Raw genomic sequence first — 21,121 nt, forward strand, 5'->3', positions numbered from 1 at the left:
TCCTTCCCAACTCTGGGGTTCTTTGCACACCTGTGTAGATGTCTCCTGTCTAATCTCCCATAGTACCTAGTACTTTGCTTTTGGCCAAATGGTTAGAGTGTTGAGCTTAAAGTCAGGAAGCCTCAAGCTTAAATCCTATCTCAGACACTTCCTGGCTGGATGAGCCCAGCCAAGTCCTACCCTCCCTCAGCCTGTTTTGTCAAGTTAATGAAGATAATGTTATGTCCCTCACAATTTGATGGTAAGGATCAAGTGAAATAACATATAAAGTGTTTTATAAACCTTCAAGTGGTGTATAAAGGCCGACTATTATTATTATTATTATAGCTGGTGATATAATCTGAATATATCTCATAGTTCATAGATTTATTATTAGGGCTGATAATATATGCTGAAAATTGTTATCATTTAGAGATTTATTATTACTTATTATCATTTATGGGTTTATGATTATTATAGCTGACACTTAATATGCTAAAGGCATCTCATAGTTCATCAATTTATTATTATTATTTATCATTTATTATTGTGATTGTTATTATTATTATAGCTGACACTTAATATGCTAAAGCTATCTTATAGTTCATCGATTTATTATCATCATCATTTATTATTATTATTGTTATTATTATTATTATTATAGCTGACACTTGGTACACGCTGAAGGTATCTCATCATTCGTTGAATTAGAGCTGAGAGGAGCATCTACACCATACAGTCCAGCTCCATATTGTGCTGATGAGCTCGGGGAGGGTGAGCACTCTGCCCAGGTTCACCCAGCTGGCAGGGACTAGACCACGGGGCTTCCTGACTCCAAGCACAGCCCACTACCCACTACGCCACATTGCCTCTCACATGTGTTTATTTTCAAGAGCTATCTAATGACATTATTGAATCAGTCTCTTTAAGGTAAAAGAAAAAGACAGTTCCCCGAGCCGTACCACATTAGCTCTTTTTCCTGCTTTATGGGAGCCCGCTTAGCTGCCTGTACCAGTATATTTCCCCAGGACCCTGCTCTGGCCCCGGAGCCAGCCCGCCTTCCTCACCCCGGACTTCCTCTGCTTGAGATTGCTCTCCCTCCTGACCTTGCTGCCTCTCACACTCTCAGTTCAAACCAAGTTAAGTCCCGGGCGTCCATCCGTCCTCTCCCATCCCTGAGTCTCTATTCCCCATGTCGGGGGAGCGTTCCCTACCCCTCCATCTGGCGGATTAGTTTTCTCCTTCTCTTTGTTTGCAGAGCCTAGTGTCTCCCCTAATAGAAAGTAAGTTCCTTGAGGGGAGGCTTCCTTCTTTATCTCGGTACCCCACCCACCCACACACACCACACACAGTAGGCGCTTAATAATTGATTTTGCCTACATCTGTCTTTTGCACATATCTCAAGTTCCCTTGGATAAATCATTTGTCCGTGTGTTCGGGGCAACTGGGTGGGACAGTGGAAAGTCGGGAAAACTCATCTTCCCGAGTTCAAATCCAGCTTCCGATACTTTTTAGCTATGTGACTCTGGACCAGTCACCTCACCCTGTCTGCCTCTGCTTCCTCCTCCGTAAAATGAGTTGCAGAAGAAAATGACAAACTCCAGTATTTCTGCCAAGAAAACCCCCAGTGGGGTCCCAAAGAGTCAGACGCAACAAAAAAAAATGACTCAATAACATGTGTTTCCTCCTACTAGTTTGGAAGCTCCCTCCTCAACAGCAGGGCTTGTGTCCTACTGCTGAATCCCTCTGCCTTGTCTTTACACGTAACTTAATTTGTAAATTATGTGTAAAAGCACTTAGCACAGTGCCTGGAACTTAGCACTCATTATATAAATATTTATTCCCTTTCCCCTTAATAGCAGATATACAGCTCTTTGCTTAATAGGTATCTCTTTTGGTCCACTCAGCAGCCCTGAGAGATGAGTGTTATTGTTATCCCATCTTCCAGTAAAGAAACTGGGGGTAAGTGGGGAAGTCACCTGCCCAGAATGACACAGATACAAAGTATCTAAGGTGGCATTTGAATTCAGGTCGTTCCTATTCTAAAACCCGCTCTCCCAGCTAGTACTACCTCTTAGCTCTCCTGAACTGAACTGAACTGAACTACTCACCAGGACTTCTGCTCCTCTCCAAGCAAGGGGGGTTGTTGCTCTGTTGTTGGGATGTGAAGGAGACCCAACGTTTATGGTCAAATCTGGCTGGGGCACCCACCTCCTCCCCCTCTGGCTTTCTCCACTTAACACCTGGACTACATCAGGGGTCTTCTCACTCAAAAGCTTGGGGGCGGCCGGGCAAGATGGTGGGGAAGGTCCTTCCCAGCACTCATAGCCTTTGAGTCTTTGAGATGGTGCTCCCCATTTATATCGTTTGTGTTTGCGCCTTGGCTGCCTCCATATTTATTGACCGGCCCTTCTCCCTGAGGAAGGGAGACTACCAAGACATGAGATGAGCCAGAAGCCACCAGAAAAGAGAGAGAGCTCCACCCTCACCTCTGATCTTTGGGTCCTGGGGACTGGATCCAGACGCTCAGCTGTGTGTGGTCCACTGGCTGGGGAACCTCCCACTCTGCGAGACTCCAATGAACAATTGTCTGTCTGTCCTTCCCTTCTTCCTTCCCTCTTTTCTTCCTTTATTCCTCCCTCCCTTCCTTCCTCCTTCCCTTCTTTCTTTTTCTTTTTTTCTCTCTCTTTCTTTCCTTCCTTCGTTCCTTCCTTCATCTCTTTCTTCCTTCCTTCTTTCTTTCCCTCCCTCTTTCCTTCTTTCCTTCCTTCTTCTATGTACAGCTCTGCTTTTCCACCTCCTTCCTCCCATGACCTCCCAGCTCCAGCTGCCTTATCCTATCATCAAAAAACAACCCTCCTCCCAAGAACATCTGAGACCATTCCAGGGATGATGGATAGTACCAAGACACCAGTCTACGGAACTTGGCTGTTCTGCTCCTTTCTCCCCTCTCCACTCCACAAAGGAAATGTTTAAATGCCAAGAAGCTCAGCAGTGGTGGGAAAGCCCAAGTTGTAGGGGGAGAGGATGGGAGACCCTCAGAGACCTCCAAATCTAACACCCTCACCTTATAGATGAGGACACTGAGACCCAGAGAGGTTTCTTAAATTGCCAGCACCTTTAGCTTCTGCAGACCCCTCCCAGAGAGGAGGTCCCATCCCTCCAGCCACAAGTTTGTCCCTTTAAGGTGCTTTACAGAAGACTGAGCCAGGAGAGGGGCACTACCAGGGGAGAGGCACTATCAGGGGTGGGGCACTGCCAGGGGAGGGGCACTACCAGGATTTTCCTTCTCTGAGACGAAACTAGACAGTGATGAGATTGCCTGACAAGCTGCCAACACAAAAGGACCTAGAGGGGGCCCTGGGCCACCTTCCACTGCCCTGCAGGAGGCTTGGAAAGGCCCTGCCACAAGGAGGTGACCACGGCAGGACTGGAAGCCTGGCCCCCCCAGGACTGCTAATGACCATCTCATGCTGTACAGCCCAAGACATCCTTATCTGTACTGCTTCTGGAACCAAGGACCGGTCCAAATACTGAGCCTGATGGCTCCAAGGGTGTCCATGAGGCTGACCCAGGGAAAAGCAGCATTTTAGAGTCTTGGCGAGGGGCCACTGGCTCGCCAGCCTCTTTATTTGTCTTCTTCTCATTTCTCTCTTGAGCACGGTTGCTGCCAGGACTAAATAGCTCTTTAAAATCTGTGGTTCATTTGGAACTATGCCCAAAGGGCTATCAAACTGTGCATACTCTTTGATCCAGCAGTGTCTCTACTGGGCTTGTATCCCAAAGAGATCTTAAAGGAGGGAAAGGGACCCATATGTGCAAAAATATTTGTGGCAGCCCTCTTTATAGTGGCCAGAAACTGGAAACTGAGTGGCTGCCCATCAGTTGGAGAATGGCTGAATAAGTTCTGGTATATGAATGTTATGGAATGTTACTGTTCTGTAAGAAACAACCAGCAGGATGATTTCTGAGAAGCCTGGAGAGACATGAACTGATGCTGAGGGAAAAGAGCAGAACCAGGAGATCATTAAACACGGTAACAACAAGATTATACGTGACTCTTCTCAACAATGAGACAATTCAAGCCAATGATCTTATGATGAAGAGAACCATCTTCATCCAGAGAGAGGACTGTGGGAGCTGAGTGTGGATCACAATATAGCATTTTCACTTTTTGTTGTTGTTCTTTTGCATTTTGTTTTCTTACTCTTTTTCTTTCCTTTTTGATCTGATTTCTCTTGTGAAGCAAGAAAATTGTATAAATATGTTTACGCATATTGGATTTAACACATATTTTAACATGTTTAACATATATTGAATTACTTACCATCTGAGGAGTGTGGGGGGAAGGAGGGGAAAATCTGAAACACAAGGCTATGCAAGGGTCAGTGTTGAAAAATTATCCATGCAGATGTTTTGAAAATAAAAAGCTTTAAAAAGAAATAAAATCTGTTGCTCTCATATCTATCAAATGAGCTTTGTTATTTCTTTTTTCCCCCAATAAGACTGAAGGGAGGATAGAGAAGAATTTTTTTTAATTAATTTTTTTTTATTAAATAACTTTTTATTGACAGAACCCATGCCTGAGTAATTTTTTACAACATTATCCCTTGCACTCACTTCTCTTCCAACTTTTCTCCCTCCCTCCACCCCCTCCCCCAGATGGCAAGCAGTCCTCTACATGTTAAATATGTCACAGTGTATCCTAGAGACAATCTATGTGTGCAGAACCAAACAGTTCTCTTGTTGCTCAGGGAGAATTGGATTCAGAAGGTAAAAATAACCTGGGAAGAAAAACAAAAATGCAAACAGTTTACATTCATTCCCCAGTGTTCCTTCTCTGGGTGTAGCTGCTTCTGTCCATCATTGATCAATTGAAACTGAGTTAGATCTTCTCTTTGTCAAAGAAATCCAGGGAAGAATTTTTTAAAAGGAAGAAAGGAAAGGAGGGAGGAACCGGAAGGAAGGAAGGAAGGGAGGAAGGAAGGAAGGAAAGGGAAGAAGGAAGGAAGGAAGGAAGGAAGGGAGGGAGGAAGGAAGGAAGGGAGGAAGGAAGGGAGGAAGGGAGGGAGGAAGGAAGGAAGGGAGGAAGGAAGGGAGGAAGGGAGGGAGGAAGGAAGGAGGAAGGGAGGGAGGAAGAAGGAAGGGAGGGAGGAAGGAGGAAGGAAGGGAGGAAGAGGGGAGGGAGGAAGGAAGGAGGGAGGAGGGAGGAAGGAAGGAAGGGAGGAAGGAAGGGAGGAAGGAGAGGAGGAAGGGAGGAAGGAAGGAAGGGAGGAAGGGAGGGAGGGAAGGAAGGAAAGGAAAGAGGAAGGAAAGAGAAGTAATTTTTTAAATTCAGAGAGCAGAAGAAGGGCCAGAAAAGCACAGCTGAGCTCAGGCAGCTTTGAAAGCTTGAATTTATTATGTGCTTGAAAATCAAGTTACACAAACAGAGGCTTTCAGTCCCCTACAGGGCCCTCCTTTTCTGTTCCTCTGTACATATGGAACTATCCATTTTACTTTGTGTTTGTCAAGTTCAGAATAAAAATAAATTAGGAAAGAATTCTGCTGCCCCATCTTCATAAGCCTCTCAGAATCTCTGTGGCCCACACCCCTGGTGGTGTCCAAACACACAGAGTGCTGGGAACTGGGGTAGGAAATACGGCTGAGAAATGGCCCTTTTCCTTTTGTGCTGTGCCCTATGCTGTGTCAATGTTAGCCAATATCCCCTCTTTCCTGGAATCGACCCCACCTGCCCATCATGCTTTGGCCATGGGGGTTCCAAGGCAGTCGAGGGCAGGGCTTAGACTACTGGACTTGGAATCAGGACTCAGGTCCAAAATTCATCCTTGATAGGATGGGGTGACCTTGGGCATGCACCTTGATCTTGTTTGGCCTGTTTCCTTCTCGGCAAAATGGAGATGATAATACCTAGCATGTTTATCTACCTCGTAGGACTCTACACTGCCCAAACCGTGCCGTAGTTATTAACAGTAAGATTCAGCCAAGAAGATGGGCATCTGGTGCAGACTGGTCATGGGAACAAGAATCACAGGTCTAGGGCTGGAAGGGAAATCAGAAATCATCTAGTCTAACTCCCTGTTTTACAGATGGGGAAACTGAGGCACAATGTGCCGGAAATTGCCCTAGACCATTTATTTTTATTCTGAACTTGCGACGATCGAAGCTGTTTGGGGGCCTTGATCCAGACCTAAGCCAGTCCTGGCGTGAGGAACTCCCAGTGTGGAAACCTTCCCCACAGATTCAGATCGACAACAATCCAGAATCGCTCTAACCCATGGACACGTGGCCAGGAACTACGAGAGGCGATCATCGGTCTTGAGTCCTCCTGAGCAGAAGTTTGCGAAGTACTTTACTAATATCCTCGCATTGGATCCTTACAACCCTGGGAGGGTGGCGGGCAGCCTGATGGTCCCCATAAAACAATACAAACCAGAGGAAGCATCTCATCACGGGTCACAAGGATGCTCATGTGGCCAAAGCAGGAGAAACCTTCTCCACACTTCAGTTTTTGTTTGATTCAGGATCTTTTGAGGTTTTGTTGGGGGGGGGTAATTGATCCAGTAAGTGCTCCCCATTGTGTTTCCTGTCCAGAACTTGTGCAAGATGCCAGAATATTCCCCTTCTGGGTCTCCTTTTCTTGGAAACTCTAGGTCGTGTCTTGGACCCGAGGCCTTTCCAGACGCCTCCATTTATCTGCATTCTCCTCCTGCCTGAAACGACCTTTCATTCTTCTCTGTCCCCTATAGAATATAAGCTCTGTGAGGGCAGGAACTGGCTTGGGGGGCGGGGAACCGGCACGGTGTCTGGTATGCAGTAGGCACTCAATGCGTACTTCTTGGATGGAAGAGAGGCCATGACCACAAAGAACGACTGCTTTCTAAATGTCCCAGACAAGGGGCCTCCCCCAGGAGTGTGCCGGGGCGTTGTGGCTCTCAGTCACCAAAGGGAGCTCAGAGACCCTCCGGCCCACCTCCCTAGATGGGGGAGGAGGTCCAGAGAGGCAGAAGGTTATAGAGCTCAGTACCAACGAGCAGAACCAGCCTTTATACTGTCCTTTAGACTTTGGGTTATATTTTTTAATGTTCAAGAATCTGTGTTATGAAAGAAAAGTCTCCAACAGCAGCTTTGTAAGTTCCCACAAAACCACTGGGGTGTCGGGCAAATCTTGAAGGGGAAAATTTGGCCGAAATGGATGGAGTCGTATCACCGTCGAGAACCAGGAGAAGAAAATGCTGAGTCTGTAACTCGAGAACAACGGCGCTCTGACCTTGCCATGGGAAGGCCGGCCAGCTGGCCGGCCGTGGGTCACCCAGGCGGTCCGTGTCTCCGGGAGAGAACCTTGCCTCTGTGGGCCAGACTTGGACATCTTCCCCCCCCCTCCCCCGCTTCTCAAGATCCCATAAATCTTTGGGACTTGCAGGGAGTGAATATGAAAATGGGCAATTCATTCAGGACTGGGATACGTCTCACCCAGAGTCTGGAGCCCAAACTCCCAGTCCAGTCTGCTGGGCATCCTCCCCCAACAAACGGTCCTTTGCTTGTTCCTCCTTCCTACAGACACATAGCCCCTTCTCCTCCCCCACTCCTGCTTCCCACTCCCTGATTCTCATTTTTTATCCACTGTGGGGTTTTTTTTTTTAACCTATAAAGTCATTTTTTTGCTGTTCTTAAAGGTAGTATCCCATGCATGGTGATGGGGTGGGGAGGCAGGGGGAATGAGGTAGCACTGTGACACTGATTAACCCCCAGGTCAAAAACAGAAGGAACAACTTGGGGAGGGGGGAGATAGAATACAGACCTTCTAATGCTCAGGGATTTGAGGAGAATATATATAAATTTTTTAATTTATGAAATAAAATAAGTCATATCATACTATAATAAAATAATGCTATAATATATAAAATAAATAAATAAAAAGATGCATGTGGAATGGCAAATCTACTATGTCTTACTTGCTATTGTTTGTCAATATATAATAGTTATGTGCAAATTTCCTTCTTTTCTCTTTTCTCTTTTTTTTCTTCCCTCTCCCACGCCCTCGGACCTACGGATGGTTACTGTTAGACACAAACAGGCATCTATATATGCAAAATTATTCTATACATAAATCTATTTATCAGTTCTTTCTCCGGATGCAAATGGCATTTTTATCACATGCCCTTTAGCGTTAGCGTGGATATTTACACTAGTTAAAATGACTTATTCGCTCAAGGTCATTCCTAAACCCACATTACTGTTCTCTTGGCTCAGCTGGCTTTGCTCTTTATTATTTCCTGCAAGCCTTTTCGTGTTTTTCTAAGATCATCGAGCTCATGATTTCTTCCATCACAGAATTCCATCATAATCATCGACCACAACTTGTTCGGCCATTTCCTAACTGATGGGCATCTCTGCGGTTTTCAGTTCTTTGTCACCCTAGAGAGCTGCTCTAAGCATTTTCGAATACATAACTTCTTTTTCTTTTCCCCTAATTATCCCCTAAACAGACCTGGTATTTTGGGGTCAAAGGGAACAGGCAATTTAATAATTCTCTGTACATAATGGCAGATTGCTCCCCAAAATGGCTGGATCAGTTCACAATTCCACCAACAATGAATTAGCGTCCCCATTTTTCCATTATCTATGGTCTGTGTTTGAGAGATGTCTTCAATCCAGCCTTAACTACTTTGCAACAGTCTGTACCAAGAGGGTAGACTCCCATGATAGACTCTAGGAGCCACAATTGGGGAAGGAGTGGAAAACATTTATGTGAAGATCAGCAGAGGCAGAAATAGAAATGATATCACTGTCGGACCACTGGACAGAGAGAGAAAATAGATACCGAGATCAACCAACAGATCACAAGCCTGACAGGGAAACATGATGGAGAGAAAAGGCCTCCTCAATTAGCAGAAAACCTGCTGGAGCTCACTTTCTGCCAAAAGCAAAGCGGCTAAAAATCCCCTGGCTTCCATTAATGAAACTTCATCCTTCAAAACATGGGGGTGGGAAAGTAGTATTCTAGACCCGATTCCCATCAAAAAAGCGTCGCCTGAGGACCAGGAGATCATTATATACTTCAACAACAATACTATATGATGACCAGTTCTGATGGACCTGGCCATCCTCAGCAACGAGATCAACCAAATCATTTCCAAAGGAACAGTAATGAACTGAACCAGCTATGCCCAGAAAAAGAACTCTGGGAGATGACTAAAAACCATTACATTGAATTCCCAATCCCTATATTTATGCCCACCTGCATTTTTGATTTCCTTCACAAGCTAATTGTACAATATTTCAGAGTCTGATTCTTTTTCTACAGCAAAATAACGTTTTGGTCATGTATACTTATTGTGTATCTAATTTATATTTTAATATATTTAACATCTACTGGTCATCCTGCCATCTAGGGGAGGGGGTGGGGGGGTAAGAGGTGAAAAATTGGAACAAGAGGTTTGGCAATTGTTAATGCTGTAAAGTTACCCATGCATATATGCTGTAAATAAAAGGCTATTAAATAAAAATAAATAAATAAATTAAAAAAAAAAAAAGCGTCGCCTGCTAAGCGAAATCAGGGGAATTCTGGGGGAAAGTGTCATTTCATCCTAAATTCAGGAATAGAGGGAAAGGCAAAGGACTGATCAATGAGTCTACATTTTGGAAAAGCAGGTTTCAAAGGGGTCAGAGGAAGGATAGAGAGATTCCCATAGACTAAAAAATGAAGCAAGAGTTCCTTCTAGGAAGGAATAAAAGCTCTCAGAGATGAAATTCTGATGAGTAGGAATAGAGAGTTGCCCAAAGAGATACGTGTGGATACCCGGGAAATTCATTCATCAAAAGATAGGCACGTCCAGTAATTGGAAACGAGGGCAGTTGACAGAAGGTAAATATAGAGGTGGGGAATGGTCAGCAGGGCAACAGGACTTGGGGCTGGCAAGGAAAGCTAAAGCAAACACAAAGCAAGGCGTTTTGGGGGTTTTGGGGGGCAAATACAGAGGGGAAAAAGGAGACTCCAAAAAAAGATGGGACAGTGAAAAGACAAGAGAGAAGGTGGAAAGAAATGCTTATTAAGCACCTACTTATCGTGTGCTAGCTTTACAGTTATTATGTCATTGGATCCTCACAACCCTGGGAAGTAAGCGCTGTTTTTATTCCTGTTTTACAGATGAAGAAACTGAGTCCAACCCAAGTTAAGTGAGTTGTCCAGAGTCACACAGCTGGGGTCTCAAACTCGGGCCAGATGACTTCTAAGTGCCTAAAAGTCATGATCTCAGAAGTCCGAGATCCTTTTAGGACTCACTGATGCAGACATAATTTGGAAGACTGATGGATGATGAGACTCAGACCACATGGGGGCTGTCCCCAATATTTGGAGCTGTTGAGCATTTTCTGCCCCTGAAGGGGGCAAAGTCACAAGGAAGCAAAGCAAAGAATGAGACCTGTCCCCAGATGGAATAGACCCCCAGTGTGGGTCCTCAGGCAGGGGCTGAGTGAGCGCTTCTCCATCCCCTGTATGAGAGGGAAAAAGGGGAGCTTTTCCTGATTTCTTGGACTCCTAGTTTCTGAAGTCCCCTAAAACATGACAGTTCTCTAAGTTCTGTCCCCTGTGGACATAGTGCAAGGTCTAAGACTGATGGTGAAATAGTCCTCCTCCTCTCAACAGCGCTCCCGGAGGAGAGGGCAGACACTGGCCATGGCAGGTGCTTACAGACATGGCCTTGCTCGCCCGAGGTTAAAGTGTGAAGGGGGAAAGGAAGGAGGGATTCTCAGAGTGTCGTCCCGGACACATTTGTGATGTCGGAACACAGGATCAAGCTTTAAAAAAGAACAAGAAAGGGCCCTGGGCAGAAGCCCTGGATGCAAGTTAGACACGGTCACTCGCCGTGCTGCCCGGGCTTCGTCCGTCTGGGCTCCAGGCCGGGCACTCGGCGCCTGCCTTCTGTGGGGCCTTGGGGACCTTGGTTTCTCCTAAGTGGAGGAGGAAAGGTCCCAGGGAAATGCTGTTTGCTTGTGGGCTGCTTCTGTTTTCCCTCAGAGGCAGATTGCTCACAAGAAGCAAACATGTCTTTTCCAGGACCACACACACAAAAATAATATTGCCGCCTTCGGCCAACCTGGGCAGCGGACTGGCGGCTGCATTTTCAGTAACCGAGTTTGGGTAAAAGTTCTCCACAAATAAAACAAACCGAAAGGAGAGGGAAAGAAGAGAGAAAAACTACAACAGACGGACAGACAGACGGGCAGACAGACAGATGGGCAGACCTGCTGCACAAGGATTTGGAGAAGGGACAAGGAGAAACAAGAAGGACAGGGAAAGGTAGGGGCACAAAAGGGATTAACCACTGAACTATGAGAACAAGAAACGCTCACTGAGTTGGATTCTGATTAAAAGACCATTGGCAAAGACTAATAGTGATGGGGGAAGGGGACATAAAAATACTAATGCATTGCTGGTAGAGCTGCAAATCGGTCCAACCGTTCTTGATTTTGATACCTCGTCAGATGAGAACATTTCTATTAAGTAACCAGATGTTAAATTAAATCCAAAGAAATTAGTTAAACACACTGGGAAATAGTGGAATGTTTTGAGCCACTGGACGAAATGAAATGATGCTACACCAAAAGGGACTTGAGAATGGTTGAGCCCCAGGCCTGCCCTGAGAAGCAGCTCAGATTCCAGAGACCCAGCAAAAGAGCCCAGAGGAGAGACCCCCGGCCAGTCCCCCAGAAGAGAATCAGGGGATGAGGAGAGAGCCATTGTCCCCTTTCCCTTGAGCAAAGGATACTCATGGTGACCTTGGAGCAACTTCCCAGAGGAGTCCTGGGAGCAGTCAGCAGTGAGACCAGAATAAACTCAGACACGCAGGGAAAGGCAGTTTTAGGACTTGACAAGCGTTCAGAAGAAAGATGTATCATCCCTAAGGTGAATGTCAAGGAGAGAGAAGAAAACACTTGGAGCCAAAAAGCTCGAACCTCGAACCCGCTTTCCCCTCAACTCGGGCTGTGTTTGTGGGAGATTCTCTCCCAAGTTTGGGGGCATTTGTACCAGCTGCTATTGCATGTAGCCCCTCAGTAATGCCCATTTCTAAAAGCTTGTTGTGTTATTTGACACCAACTAAGAATTTGTGGCAGCAACAAGTCTCGCAAGCCAGGGTTGTGCCTGGACCCTGAGAGGAGAAGCAGAGCCACCCTTGGGGGGCATCTGACCCACTCAAGGGGACGTGGGAGAGTGAGACCAGAGCCCGGGTTCCGCTTGGTTACGGCAGTGGGCAGTGAGGGGGCTTTGCTGCAGAAAACCAAGGCGACGGCAGAATCTTAAAAAACGTGCACTGTGCAAATGTACAGATGTATGTACGCGTCCTCTGTGAGAGCTGGAGATACAGCTGGTCTAGAGAGTGTGAACAGATGCATCTCTACATCTGTAGGACTTATCAATGCGTACGATGCATACAAAGAGATAAAGGGAGAGAGACAGAGAGAGAAAGAGAGAGACAGAGAGAGAGACAGAGACACAAACAAAAGAGAGAGAGAGACAGAGACACAGAGAGAAATAGAGAGCGAGAGGTCCTTGAGGAAAAGGCAGAGATAGTTCATTTTTGTCTCCATTCCTTCCAGCACCTAGGACTGTGCCTCCTACAGTCAATTTACAAACATTTGTAGAATTACATAATGAATGACTAATATCTAGTTTCTTCACCTGTAAAATGATAATAATAGGCCTTCCAATTTCCCATCTCCCTATGCTCTCCCATAGACCTTGGAACAAGAAAAGTGTTTATTAAATAAATACCACTTGAATAAATAGATAAAAGCACTCCACCCAAGTGTCCCCTTATTTTCCACATCAGTCCCTGCTCACCTATAACAAACCCTAAATCTATTCTCACTTTCCTAGGTCAAGAGTGGGCCTTTTTCCCCCTCTTGTAAAAGGCCACTGACACACACACACACACACAATCATTCAATTAAGAGCCAGATAAATTAAAAAATAAAATGAATTTAGGCTGTGATTATATTCTAGAACTTGAGTAATACAAAATGAACTCTTTCTCTTTTTTCCAAATTAGGAAAATATTACTGAAAAATACAACCATTCTGGAGCCAGCTCAAAGCAGCTCTGAAGAACTGGTTGTTAAATTTACAGTGTGTGTATTTATACGCACAGAACAAATGAACAAATGTTATAAATAAACGAAGAAATAGAAATATAATTTGTGTGCTTGGCACATAAGTACTATATACATATTAGCTATTATCATCATTCTTGTCTAGATTTAAGAAAGTGATGGAGAAATGTTAACAATGCATTTTAAACTGAAATTTACTCCCCCCTAGAGATCTGGTTGTTAAATATTTACCAGCACCCTGATGATTACAGGTTTATACTATGACTAGTTAACAGAATAAGTCAGAAGAGCAAGAGAAAGGGGGAAATAAAGAAGGCAGCTCGGTGGTGCAGTGGATAGAGCACCAGTCCTGAAGTCAGGAGGACCTGAGTTCAAATTTGACTCAGACACTTAACACTTCCTGGCTGTGTGACTGTGGGCAAGTCATTTAACCCCAATTGCCTCCAAAAAAATAAAATAAAATAAAGATGGTGGCCAAAGACACACAGACACACAGTTTCCATGTCATGGACTTTTAGGATGAGCTCTCGTTCTAAACCTAAGCTGTATTTTTGCCTCCCTTCTCAGGTACCACAGATTGGAGGAAAGGCCATGGTGACTCATGAGCCAGAGGCTCTCCACTTGTGCCTTAAACTCCCTTAGGAAGAACCTCCCTCCCCCCTATAAAACTACACAGAATCGAGCCGGATTTCCCCTGATTCCAGGTGGCTTCTCCCTGCCCCTCTGGAGAAGTTGGAGAAGGGTGGGTTAGCCCAAAGGCCTTTGTCCCCTGAGATGGCCGGCGTGACTGACGTCCCCCTCACCCCCACTTACTCTGAGGTTTCAGAGGCTCTGGCTCATACTCACATGGATATCTGACTGAACCCTTGCTCAGCAACGACTCAATCTAACACCTGCCCCCAAACCATTCCCAGGCCTTCAGGCTCAGAGCCATGGGGAACCCCTGGGCAGACTTTGGGGTTCTCGGGGGGGCCAGCGCTGCTCCTGTCAAGGCCTTCCACTTACATTGCCCGGGGATTGAGCTGATCTTGCTCAAAATCCTCTGGTCTCAGCCCCCTCACCTGGCCCAGCACCCACGGAGCCAAAGATCTCATCTGGTTTCCTGGGCTCCCGAGACCTTTCTTTGCGCCGATGTTTCTTGGGTTCAGTTTCCAGCCAACAGATTTATTACACAATCTGCCCGGGGAACATTTGTGAAATCTAGGGGATAGGGAGGAGAAGGGAGGGGGATGAGGGAGCGAGCAGCCGTGCCCCCTTCCATCCCAGGGCAGGATGCTACTACTCTGGCCGGGCACCTGAAGCTTGGAGCACTTGCCCCTCTTGGGTCTAAGTCACAGATGACTAACCTCTTTTCTTCATGGACTGAGAGGGAACACTGAGGAAAGGCTGCCAGGAGGGCCTCGACCCGTCTCTGTGGGGCGGGGGCAGGAGGAGACAGCCCCGGAGCGGCCCCGAGACAGTCCCTGGTCCTCTGCCTGGATTTTCTTGCTTTGTAAACTTGCTTTCTGGATGCACTTTCAGGAACCAGGTTTGGCTGGGATTCCTCCAGAATTCCTTGGAATCCCTCCCAGACTCACCCACCACTGGCCAGCAGTTTGGGGCTGGTCTCCAGGCCAGGACTTCACAATGAAGCCCCAGATGCAGAAGATGGCGAATGCTCTGAGCATCCCTCTACCAGAGGAGATAATGGCGTTTTTGTTGTTCCTGGTGTTTTTTCTGGACCAGAAATGGGGCTGAAAGGACCTAAGAGACCTGTTTTAAGACAGAGCCCATATTCACATCTATTTAACTTGATGGTTACTAAGAAAGAGCCTGAGAAAGGCCTCTTCTCCAGTACAGAAAGAAGTGCTATTTGGCTCTTGGTATCATGGGGGTGCAGCTATAAAGCTGGAAGGGTCTGGGAGGTTACAGAGTCTCCCCATTTCATCTTACAAGTGAGGAAACTGTGCTTCAAAAAACTAAATGACTTAGGATCTAGGAACATAGACTTAGGTCTGCAAGGGACCTCACGGGTCACTCAGTTCAGTGCCAAATGAGAAACCATAACTTGTCTAAAGTCACACAACCAGTAACGACAGGACCACAATCCCTGGACTCAAACTCCGTGTTGTTTCCCTTGTGCCGTGAAATCCCTTTTAAATCTCTGACAAAAAAAGAAGCTTCTTACTCCTCTTCCTTATTTCAGTATCTCAGTACTCTAGTAGGTTCCTGATTTGTCCACCAGGTACCCATCCCGCCAGTGCAGAACACCCCCCGTCCGTCCCCTCTCATCCCTGTCCAGTCGTCCTTCATGTCTTTTCATGGATCTTCTAGAGAGGATTCACCCAATGCATAGGAGGCATCTCCTACCTCACTGGTTGTTGTTTCCTCTCAGTTTTCCTTGCTGGATTATGATCTATATCATTCTCCCTAGTTCTGCCCTTATCCCCTCCTCTCTTCTCCCTCCTCTCTCTCTGTTTCTCTGTCTCTTTGTTTCTGTGCATCTCTCTGTCTCTGTCTCTCTCTGTTTCTACCCTGTGTCTCTGACTGTCTCTATCTCTACTTCTGTCTCTCTGTCTCTGTCTCTCTCTCTGTCTCTGTCTCTGCTTCTGTCTCTCTGACTGTCTCTGTCTCTGTCTCTCTGACTCTCTCTGTCTCTGTCTCTCTCCTCACTAGCCTTATTGTGCAAGGCCCTAAAAGTGAGACAGAGTTTAGATTTCTTCTTCAGGCTGGAGGCAGAGCCCCCCCTTCCTCCTTGGCAGTTCCTTCCATCCATAACACACGTCCCAGTGTTTCCCTTGAGCTCCAGTCCTGCATCACCAATTTCCTCTTCAACGTTTCAAACCGAACGTCTCAGAGACAAAGTCAGCATTTCCAGAAGAAAACTCCTGCCTCCCACGCTCCCCAACCCTCCCTTCGTCTAAATCTCCTCGTTTCTACCGAAGACTCCCCAGTCTTTCTCCCGGCGCCTCAGTGTGTGAGCTCGCTTTATTCCAGACTCTCCCCCATCTCCCTCCGCGTACTCCATCAGGTGCCATTTCCACCTCCAGAGCATCTCTCCATCAGCCCCTTGTCCCCGCTCCAGTGGCAGCAGCTTCCCTTGTCCCCTTATTCCTCCTCCCCTAAATGGCCGCAGCAGTTCCCATGTGGTCTCCTTGCTGCAAGGCTCTCACCTCCCCACCCATCTTCCCCCTGCTGCCAAAGGACACGTCGGACCAAATCACCTCAGCCTCTCCTCACTCCATCGACTCTGGCTCGGAGAAGAAAGCATAAATTCCCGTTTACCCAACCTGGCCCTGGAGAGACTACCTGCCCGACCACGCTCATCAGGACCTGGCGGTGCTCCCCTCTGGTCCTCCCAAGTGACCGTCCGTCTCCAGTCCCGGGACTGGACACCAGACATCGTCTCCAGATGGGAAGTCCTTTTCCTTTAATACAGCTCAGGTGCCATCTTTTCCATGGAAGCCCACCTGATCCTGCTCTCCCTCCAAACTGTCGTCTTTTTAACTACTTTGCCTTTACTAGTATTAGTTCACTCTACATTTCTGCTATATATGTATATGTTATATTATTCTGCTATATATTAAATATATAGATGTATATGTAAGTATATATTTAAAATATGTAAGTAAATATATTTTATATAAAATTATAAGTATATCTATCTATCTAGCTATCTATATCTTTGTTGCCTCCTGCAATAGAATGAAAAATCACTGAACAGAGAGATTGTTCTATTCTCTGTATTTATACCAGAGGCAGCCAGATGGTGCAGGAAGTAGAGTACTGGGCATGGAGTCAAGAAGAACTCAGTTCAAATCTGACCCAGGTGGATGACGCTGGGCAAATCACTTAGTCACTGTCTGCCTCAGTTTCCTGAAATGTAAAGTGAGAACAGCCATAGCACCACCTCCCAAAATGGTTGTGAAGGTCAGTTGAGGCACTAATTGTAAAGTCTCTAGCACAGTGCCTGGCACACAGCACAGGCACTTAATAAATGCTTATTCCCCTCTCTCCCTGTCTAGCCCCTAACACAAGGCATAATGGGTACATAATAAATACTAGTTGTCATTGATATTATGTGGCAGCCTGCTTATCTCCCCCCCAATCTATCCACCCTCCAACCCTAGGGAATCATCTCTAATACTGACTCTTCTGCTATCATGGCATCCCATGATTTATTGCCATACAATATAAATGGGAGAATGAGAAAGAAAGAAAAGAAAAGCAAGAAAGGAAGCAAGGAAGGAAGGAAGGAAGGAAGGAAGGAAGGAAGAAAGAAAGAAAGAAAGAAAGAAAGAAAGAAAGAAAGAAAGGAAGGAAGGAAGAAAGAAAGAAGAGAGAGAGAAAGTGAGAAAGAGAGAAAGAAAGAAAGGAAGGAAGGAAGGAAAAAGGGAAGGAATGAAGAAAGAGAGAAAGAGAAAGAAAGAAAGAAAAAGAAAGAAAGAGAGAGAAAGAAAGTGAGAAAGAGAGAAAGAAAAAAGAAAAGAAAGAAAGAGAAAAAAAGAAAGAAGGAAGGAAAAAAGAAAGAAAGAAAAAAGTAAAGGAAGGAAGGAAGGGAGAAAGAAAGAGAGAGAGAGAGAGAAAGAGAGAGAGAAAGAAAGAACGGGCTTTGGTGCAACAACTCGTGATCATTATAGAAACCGTGTAATTTCCCAAATGCAGGCCAGCCAGCTCCCTTCCTCCTAATCAAATCTGAGCTCAGTTCATTGCCATCTGCACTGAGTTTTCCTTCCTTTCTCTTCCATGTCTGGAACTGACTCCAACGAGCATTAAAATGGCCAAAGAGAAAAGTAGAACCAAGGCCGGAAGGGGGTGACCCACCACGGAAGAGGCATTAGGAACGGAACGGGAGCCTGGGGGTCACACGCGGTGCGGTCACAGGTTTGCAGATCAGGAAACACACCCAGAGACAAACATCCAAAAATGACACTCGTGCCATTTAGAAGCCCTTTCCCCCTGAGGTCCGAACCCGAGGTCGATTCTGTTAGCTCCACTTTACAGATGAGGAAACTAAGGCAAACAGAGATTAAGAGCTGCATCCAGTGTCTGAGGCTGGACTTGAAAGTGTCTCTTTCTAGAAGTCCAGATAAAGTTTTTCCAGATTTGATCCCACAAAAACGTGCAAATCAGGACAGTGGCAGGAGCAAGACCACTGTATAACTACGGATACATATATTGGATTTAACATGTACTTTAACATATTTAACATGTATTGCTCTACCTGCCGTGGGGGAGGGGAAGGAGGGGAAAAGTCGGAACAGAAGGTTTTGCAAGGGTCAGTGTTGGAAAATGACCCCTGCATGTGTCTTGTAAATAAAAATCTTTAATAAAAATAAATAAATAAATTTTAAATAAAAAGAATAGTGGCAGGAAGAAAGCACAGAATACCCTGCAAATGCTCGCAAAATGTGGATAATCAGAACTGGTATTAGTAATAATACATTGTATTACCTATTGATTATATAGACATATTATAATTTAATAATAATTATGATTATGCTTTGCATTATTAGTAGTATTTTAGTGCTAACAGGAACAAGATCTCAGTTCAGAATAGTTACAAAGGTTTTGAAGAAAATATGTTTTAATCTTTGTTAAAATTTCAGGAAAGGAAGGAAGAGGAGGAGGAGGAGGGAGGAAGGAGGAAGAAGGAGGGAGGAGGGAGAAGAGAGAAGGAGGAGGGAGGAGGAGGAAGAGATCTAGCATTTCTATAGCCCTTTAGGTGTGCAAAGGGCTTTACAAATATCACTTTATCAAGAGATTCTCAGGGAAGGAGTTGTCTTCTGCCTAGCATACAGTAGGTATTTAATAGATGTTTATTGCTTGATCCTCTTCACAAGTCTGGAAAGGGGGTGCTATTGTTATCTCCATTTGACAGATGAGGAAACCGAGGCTATGACATGAGTCTTGCGGGCTCCAGAGTTCTACCCCGGTGCCAGCAGCTGGTGAAGCCTGTGGGCGCCTTTCTCAGAAGAGGGCTTGCGAGCGCATAAAATAAAATGGGAAGCATTGTAAGGTTGAAACCCAGGCGCGCACATGCCCTGAAATCAGTCCGTGGTCTGCTGGTCCCAGGGTAAGAAGCCCGGAATTCTAGGGCCCCCCCCCAACTTCACGGCCTCGGGGACTAAGGCGGAGAGAAGGTACCAGCTGCTTTTGCCAGAGCCGGGCAGTCTGAGCGGGCTGGCTTCCCTCCTAGGGGCGCCCCTGCACCCACCTCCTGAGCAGCACTGGGGGAGGGCAGCCTCAGCTGGTGAGGGCGAGAGAGGGAGCTTCCCTCAACTTCCGCCACATTGCGCACCCTCCCTGTGCTCCTTGCAGACTGTCCTGTCCCTGGTCCACCTGGACCGTCAGATTCACCTTGACCTGCCATCTGCCCCACTCCAGGCTGTAAGCACAGAATGCATCTTGGGAAGCCGGCTGGGAGGTGAGAATCCAGACAGCAGAAGGGGGTGCTCCAGACTAGGCTCCCGCACGGGGCCGTCCCTGGGCCGGCCCAAGCACCCACGGGGCAGGGAACAGGCCGCCAGCCTGGTGGGAGACGGGCGAGGGCCCGGCTTCTCCCAGAAAACAGCCGAGCTTCTGGGGGGGCGAGGGGGGCACATTGCGGGCGGGGCTGGGCAGGGAAAGGGAGGCTCACACCAGGGTGAGAACTAGAGGCGAGTTTCCCGCAGGACTGGAGGTTGTGGAGCAGGCGCAGACCTATGGTCCTAGAGGGAATGTCACTGGCTTAGAGAATGCCCTCCACCAATGGGGGTTGGGGCCTGCCATGCAACTTGGTCTCTCAGGTTTGCCCGGAGCACAGAGGGACAAGTTTAGGGCCCCCGTGCGGGACGTGAAGCAGGCGGGACTTGAACCCCCCCCCTCACCCTGCGGGCTGGCTCCCCCGCGGTGCCAGGCCCCCTCTCCTCCTGCTTTAGAAAATCCCAACTGTCTCAGAGTGCCCCGCCTGGCTCCCACGGCGAGACCGGCGGAGCCGCGGGGGCCCCGCGCATGGCCGCCCCCCCCCCGATTGTTTCCCAGGCTCCCCTTCCCTGGACTTGAAGAGCCAGACCCTTAAGCCGTACCATGTTTCTTCAGAGCGGCTGCCTGGACGGCGACTCCTCTTCCCTGGGTCCGCAGCTGCTCAGGCTCATCTCCCGAAGGCGGAGGGGCTGGAGGGGCCAGGAGGCAGAGCGGGGCCGCCCCGAGGGCCGGCCTCCGGCGCCAGGTGCTCCGGCCCCGGGCAACGGCAAGTCTCCTCCTGCCCGTTAGCGCCGAGGCTGCCGGGCCGGGACAGCCTGGAGCTCGGGCTACGGAGCGGGCGCGCCCGGGTCCCTCTCCCGGCGGTCCCGGGGCGCCCGGGAGTCCCTCCGCAGCCCCGACGGGAGCTCAGCGGCCGCGGGCTCCCGGGAGTCTGCTCCGGGACCGGGCGCGCCCAGGGAGGGAGAGGGAGGGAAAGCGGGGGGAGGATGAGTCCTCACTTGGGGGAGCGCCCGAGAGTCTGGGGAACAACCCCCGGTGCCCCCGAGTGTCCGACGCGCCTCGGTGTGGGCACCTCGGTGTGGGCGCGCGCCAGGGGGCACCTGGCCGGCTGCCAGGGGGCCAAACCCGAGTCTGCGCGCCCGGTGGGGCCGGAGCGCCCGGGGGCGCGCCCCTGCCCCCACCCCGCCTGGGGAGCCGACGGCCCTGGGGGCCTGGGCTGTGCCCTTCGGCCGGGCTGGGCAAAGTGGGCTGGGCACTTCGAGGCCGGGCAGCGGCGGAGCGGGCAGTCCTGGCTGGGCAAAGTGGGCTGGGCGCTTCGAGGCTGGCAGCGCCGGGCAGGGCCGGGGCGGGCAGCGCGGAGCTGGGCAAAGTGGGCTGGGCAGTGGTGAGCTGGGCACTTCGAGGCCGGGCAGCGGCGGGCAGGGCCGGGGCGGGCAGCGCAGCTGGAGCCCGGGGAGCGGCTGAGGAGTTTCCAGCTGCGCCCCAGCCGAACTTTCCAAGTCCTTCACGGCCGGCGCAGCCCGGGGCTCGGCAGCCGAGGGGAGGGAGGGGACAAGCGGAGGGAGGCGGGGCGGGGAGGGGCGGCC

At 48.1% G+C, this 21,121-nt stretch overlaps 1 protein-coding gene across 1 annotated transcript in view; it reads right to left on the reverse strand.

Annotated features, from left to right (window-relative positions):
• The window catches only part of GASK1A (golgi associated kinase 1A), a 54,895-nt gene extending 34,697 nt beyond the window's left edge, over positions 1–20,198 (reverse strand). Inside the window, exon 1 of the mRNA XM_031940263.1 lies at positions 20,138–20,198. Coding sequence (XP_031796123.1) covers positions 20,138–20,140 — 3 coding nt within the window. The 5' untranslated portion in view covers positions 20,141–20,198. The remainder of the gene's footprint in view (positions 1–20,137) is intronic.
• Between the last annotated feature and the right edge of the window lie 923 nt (positions 20,199–21,121).

Source organism: Sarcophilus harrisii, chromosome 5 (assembly GCF_902635505.1).
Source record: "Sarcophilus harrisii chromosome 5, mSarHar1.11, whole genome shotgun sequence".
NCBI lineage: Eukaryota > Metazoa > Chordata > Mammalia > Dasyuromorphia > Dasyuridae > Sarcophilus > Sarcophilus harrisii.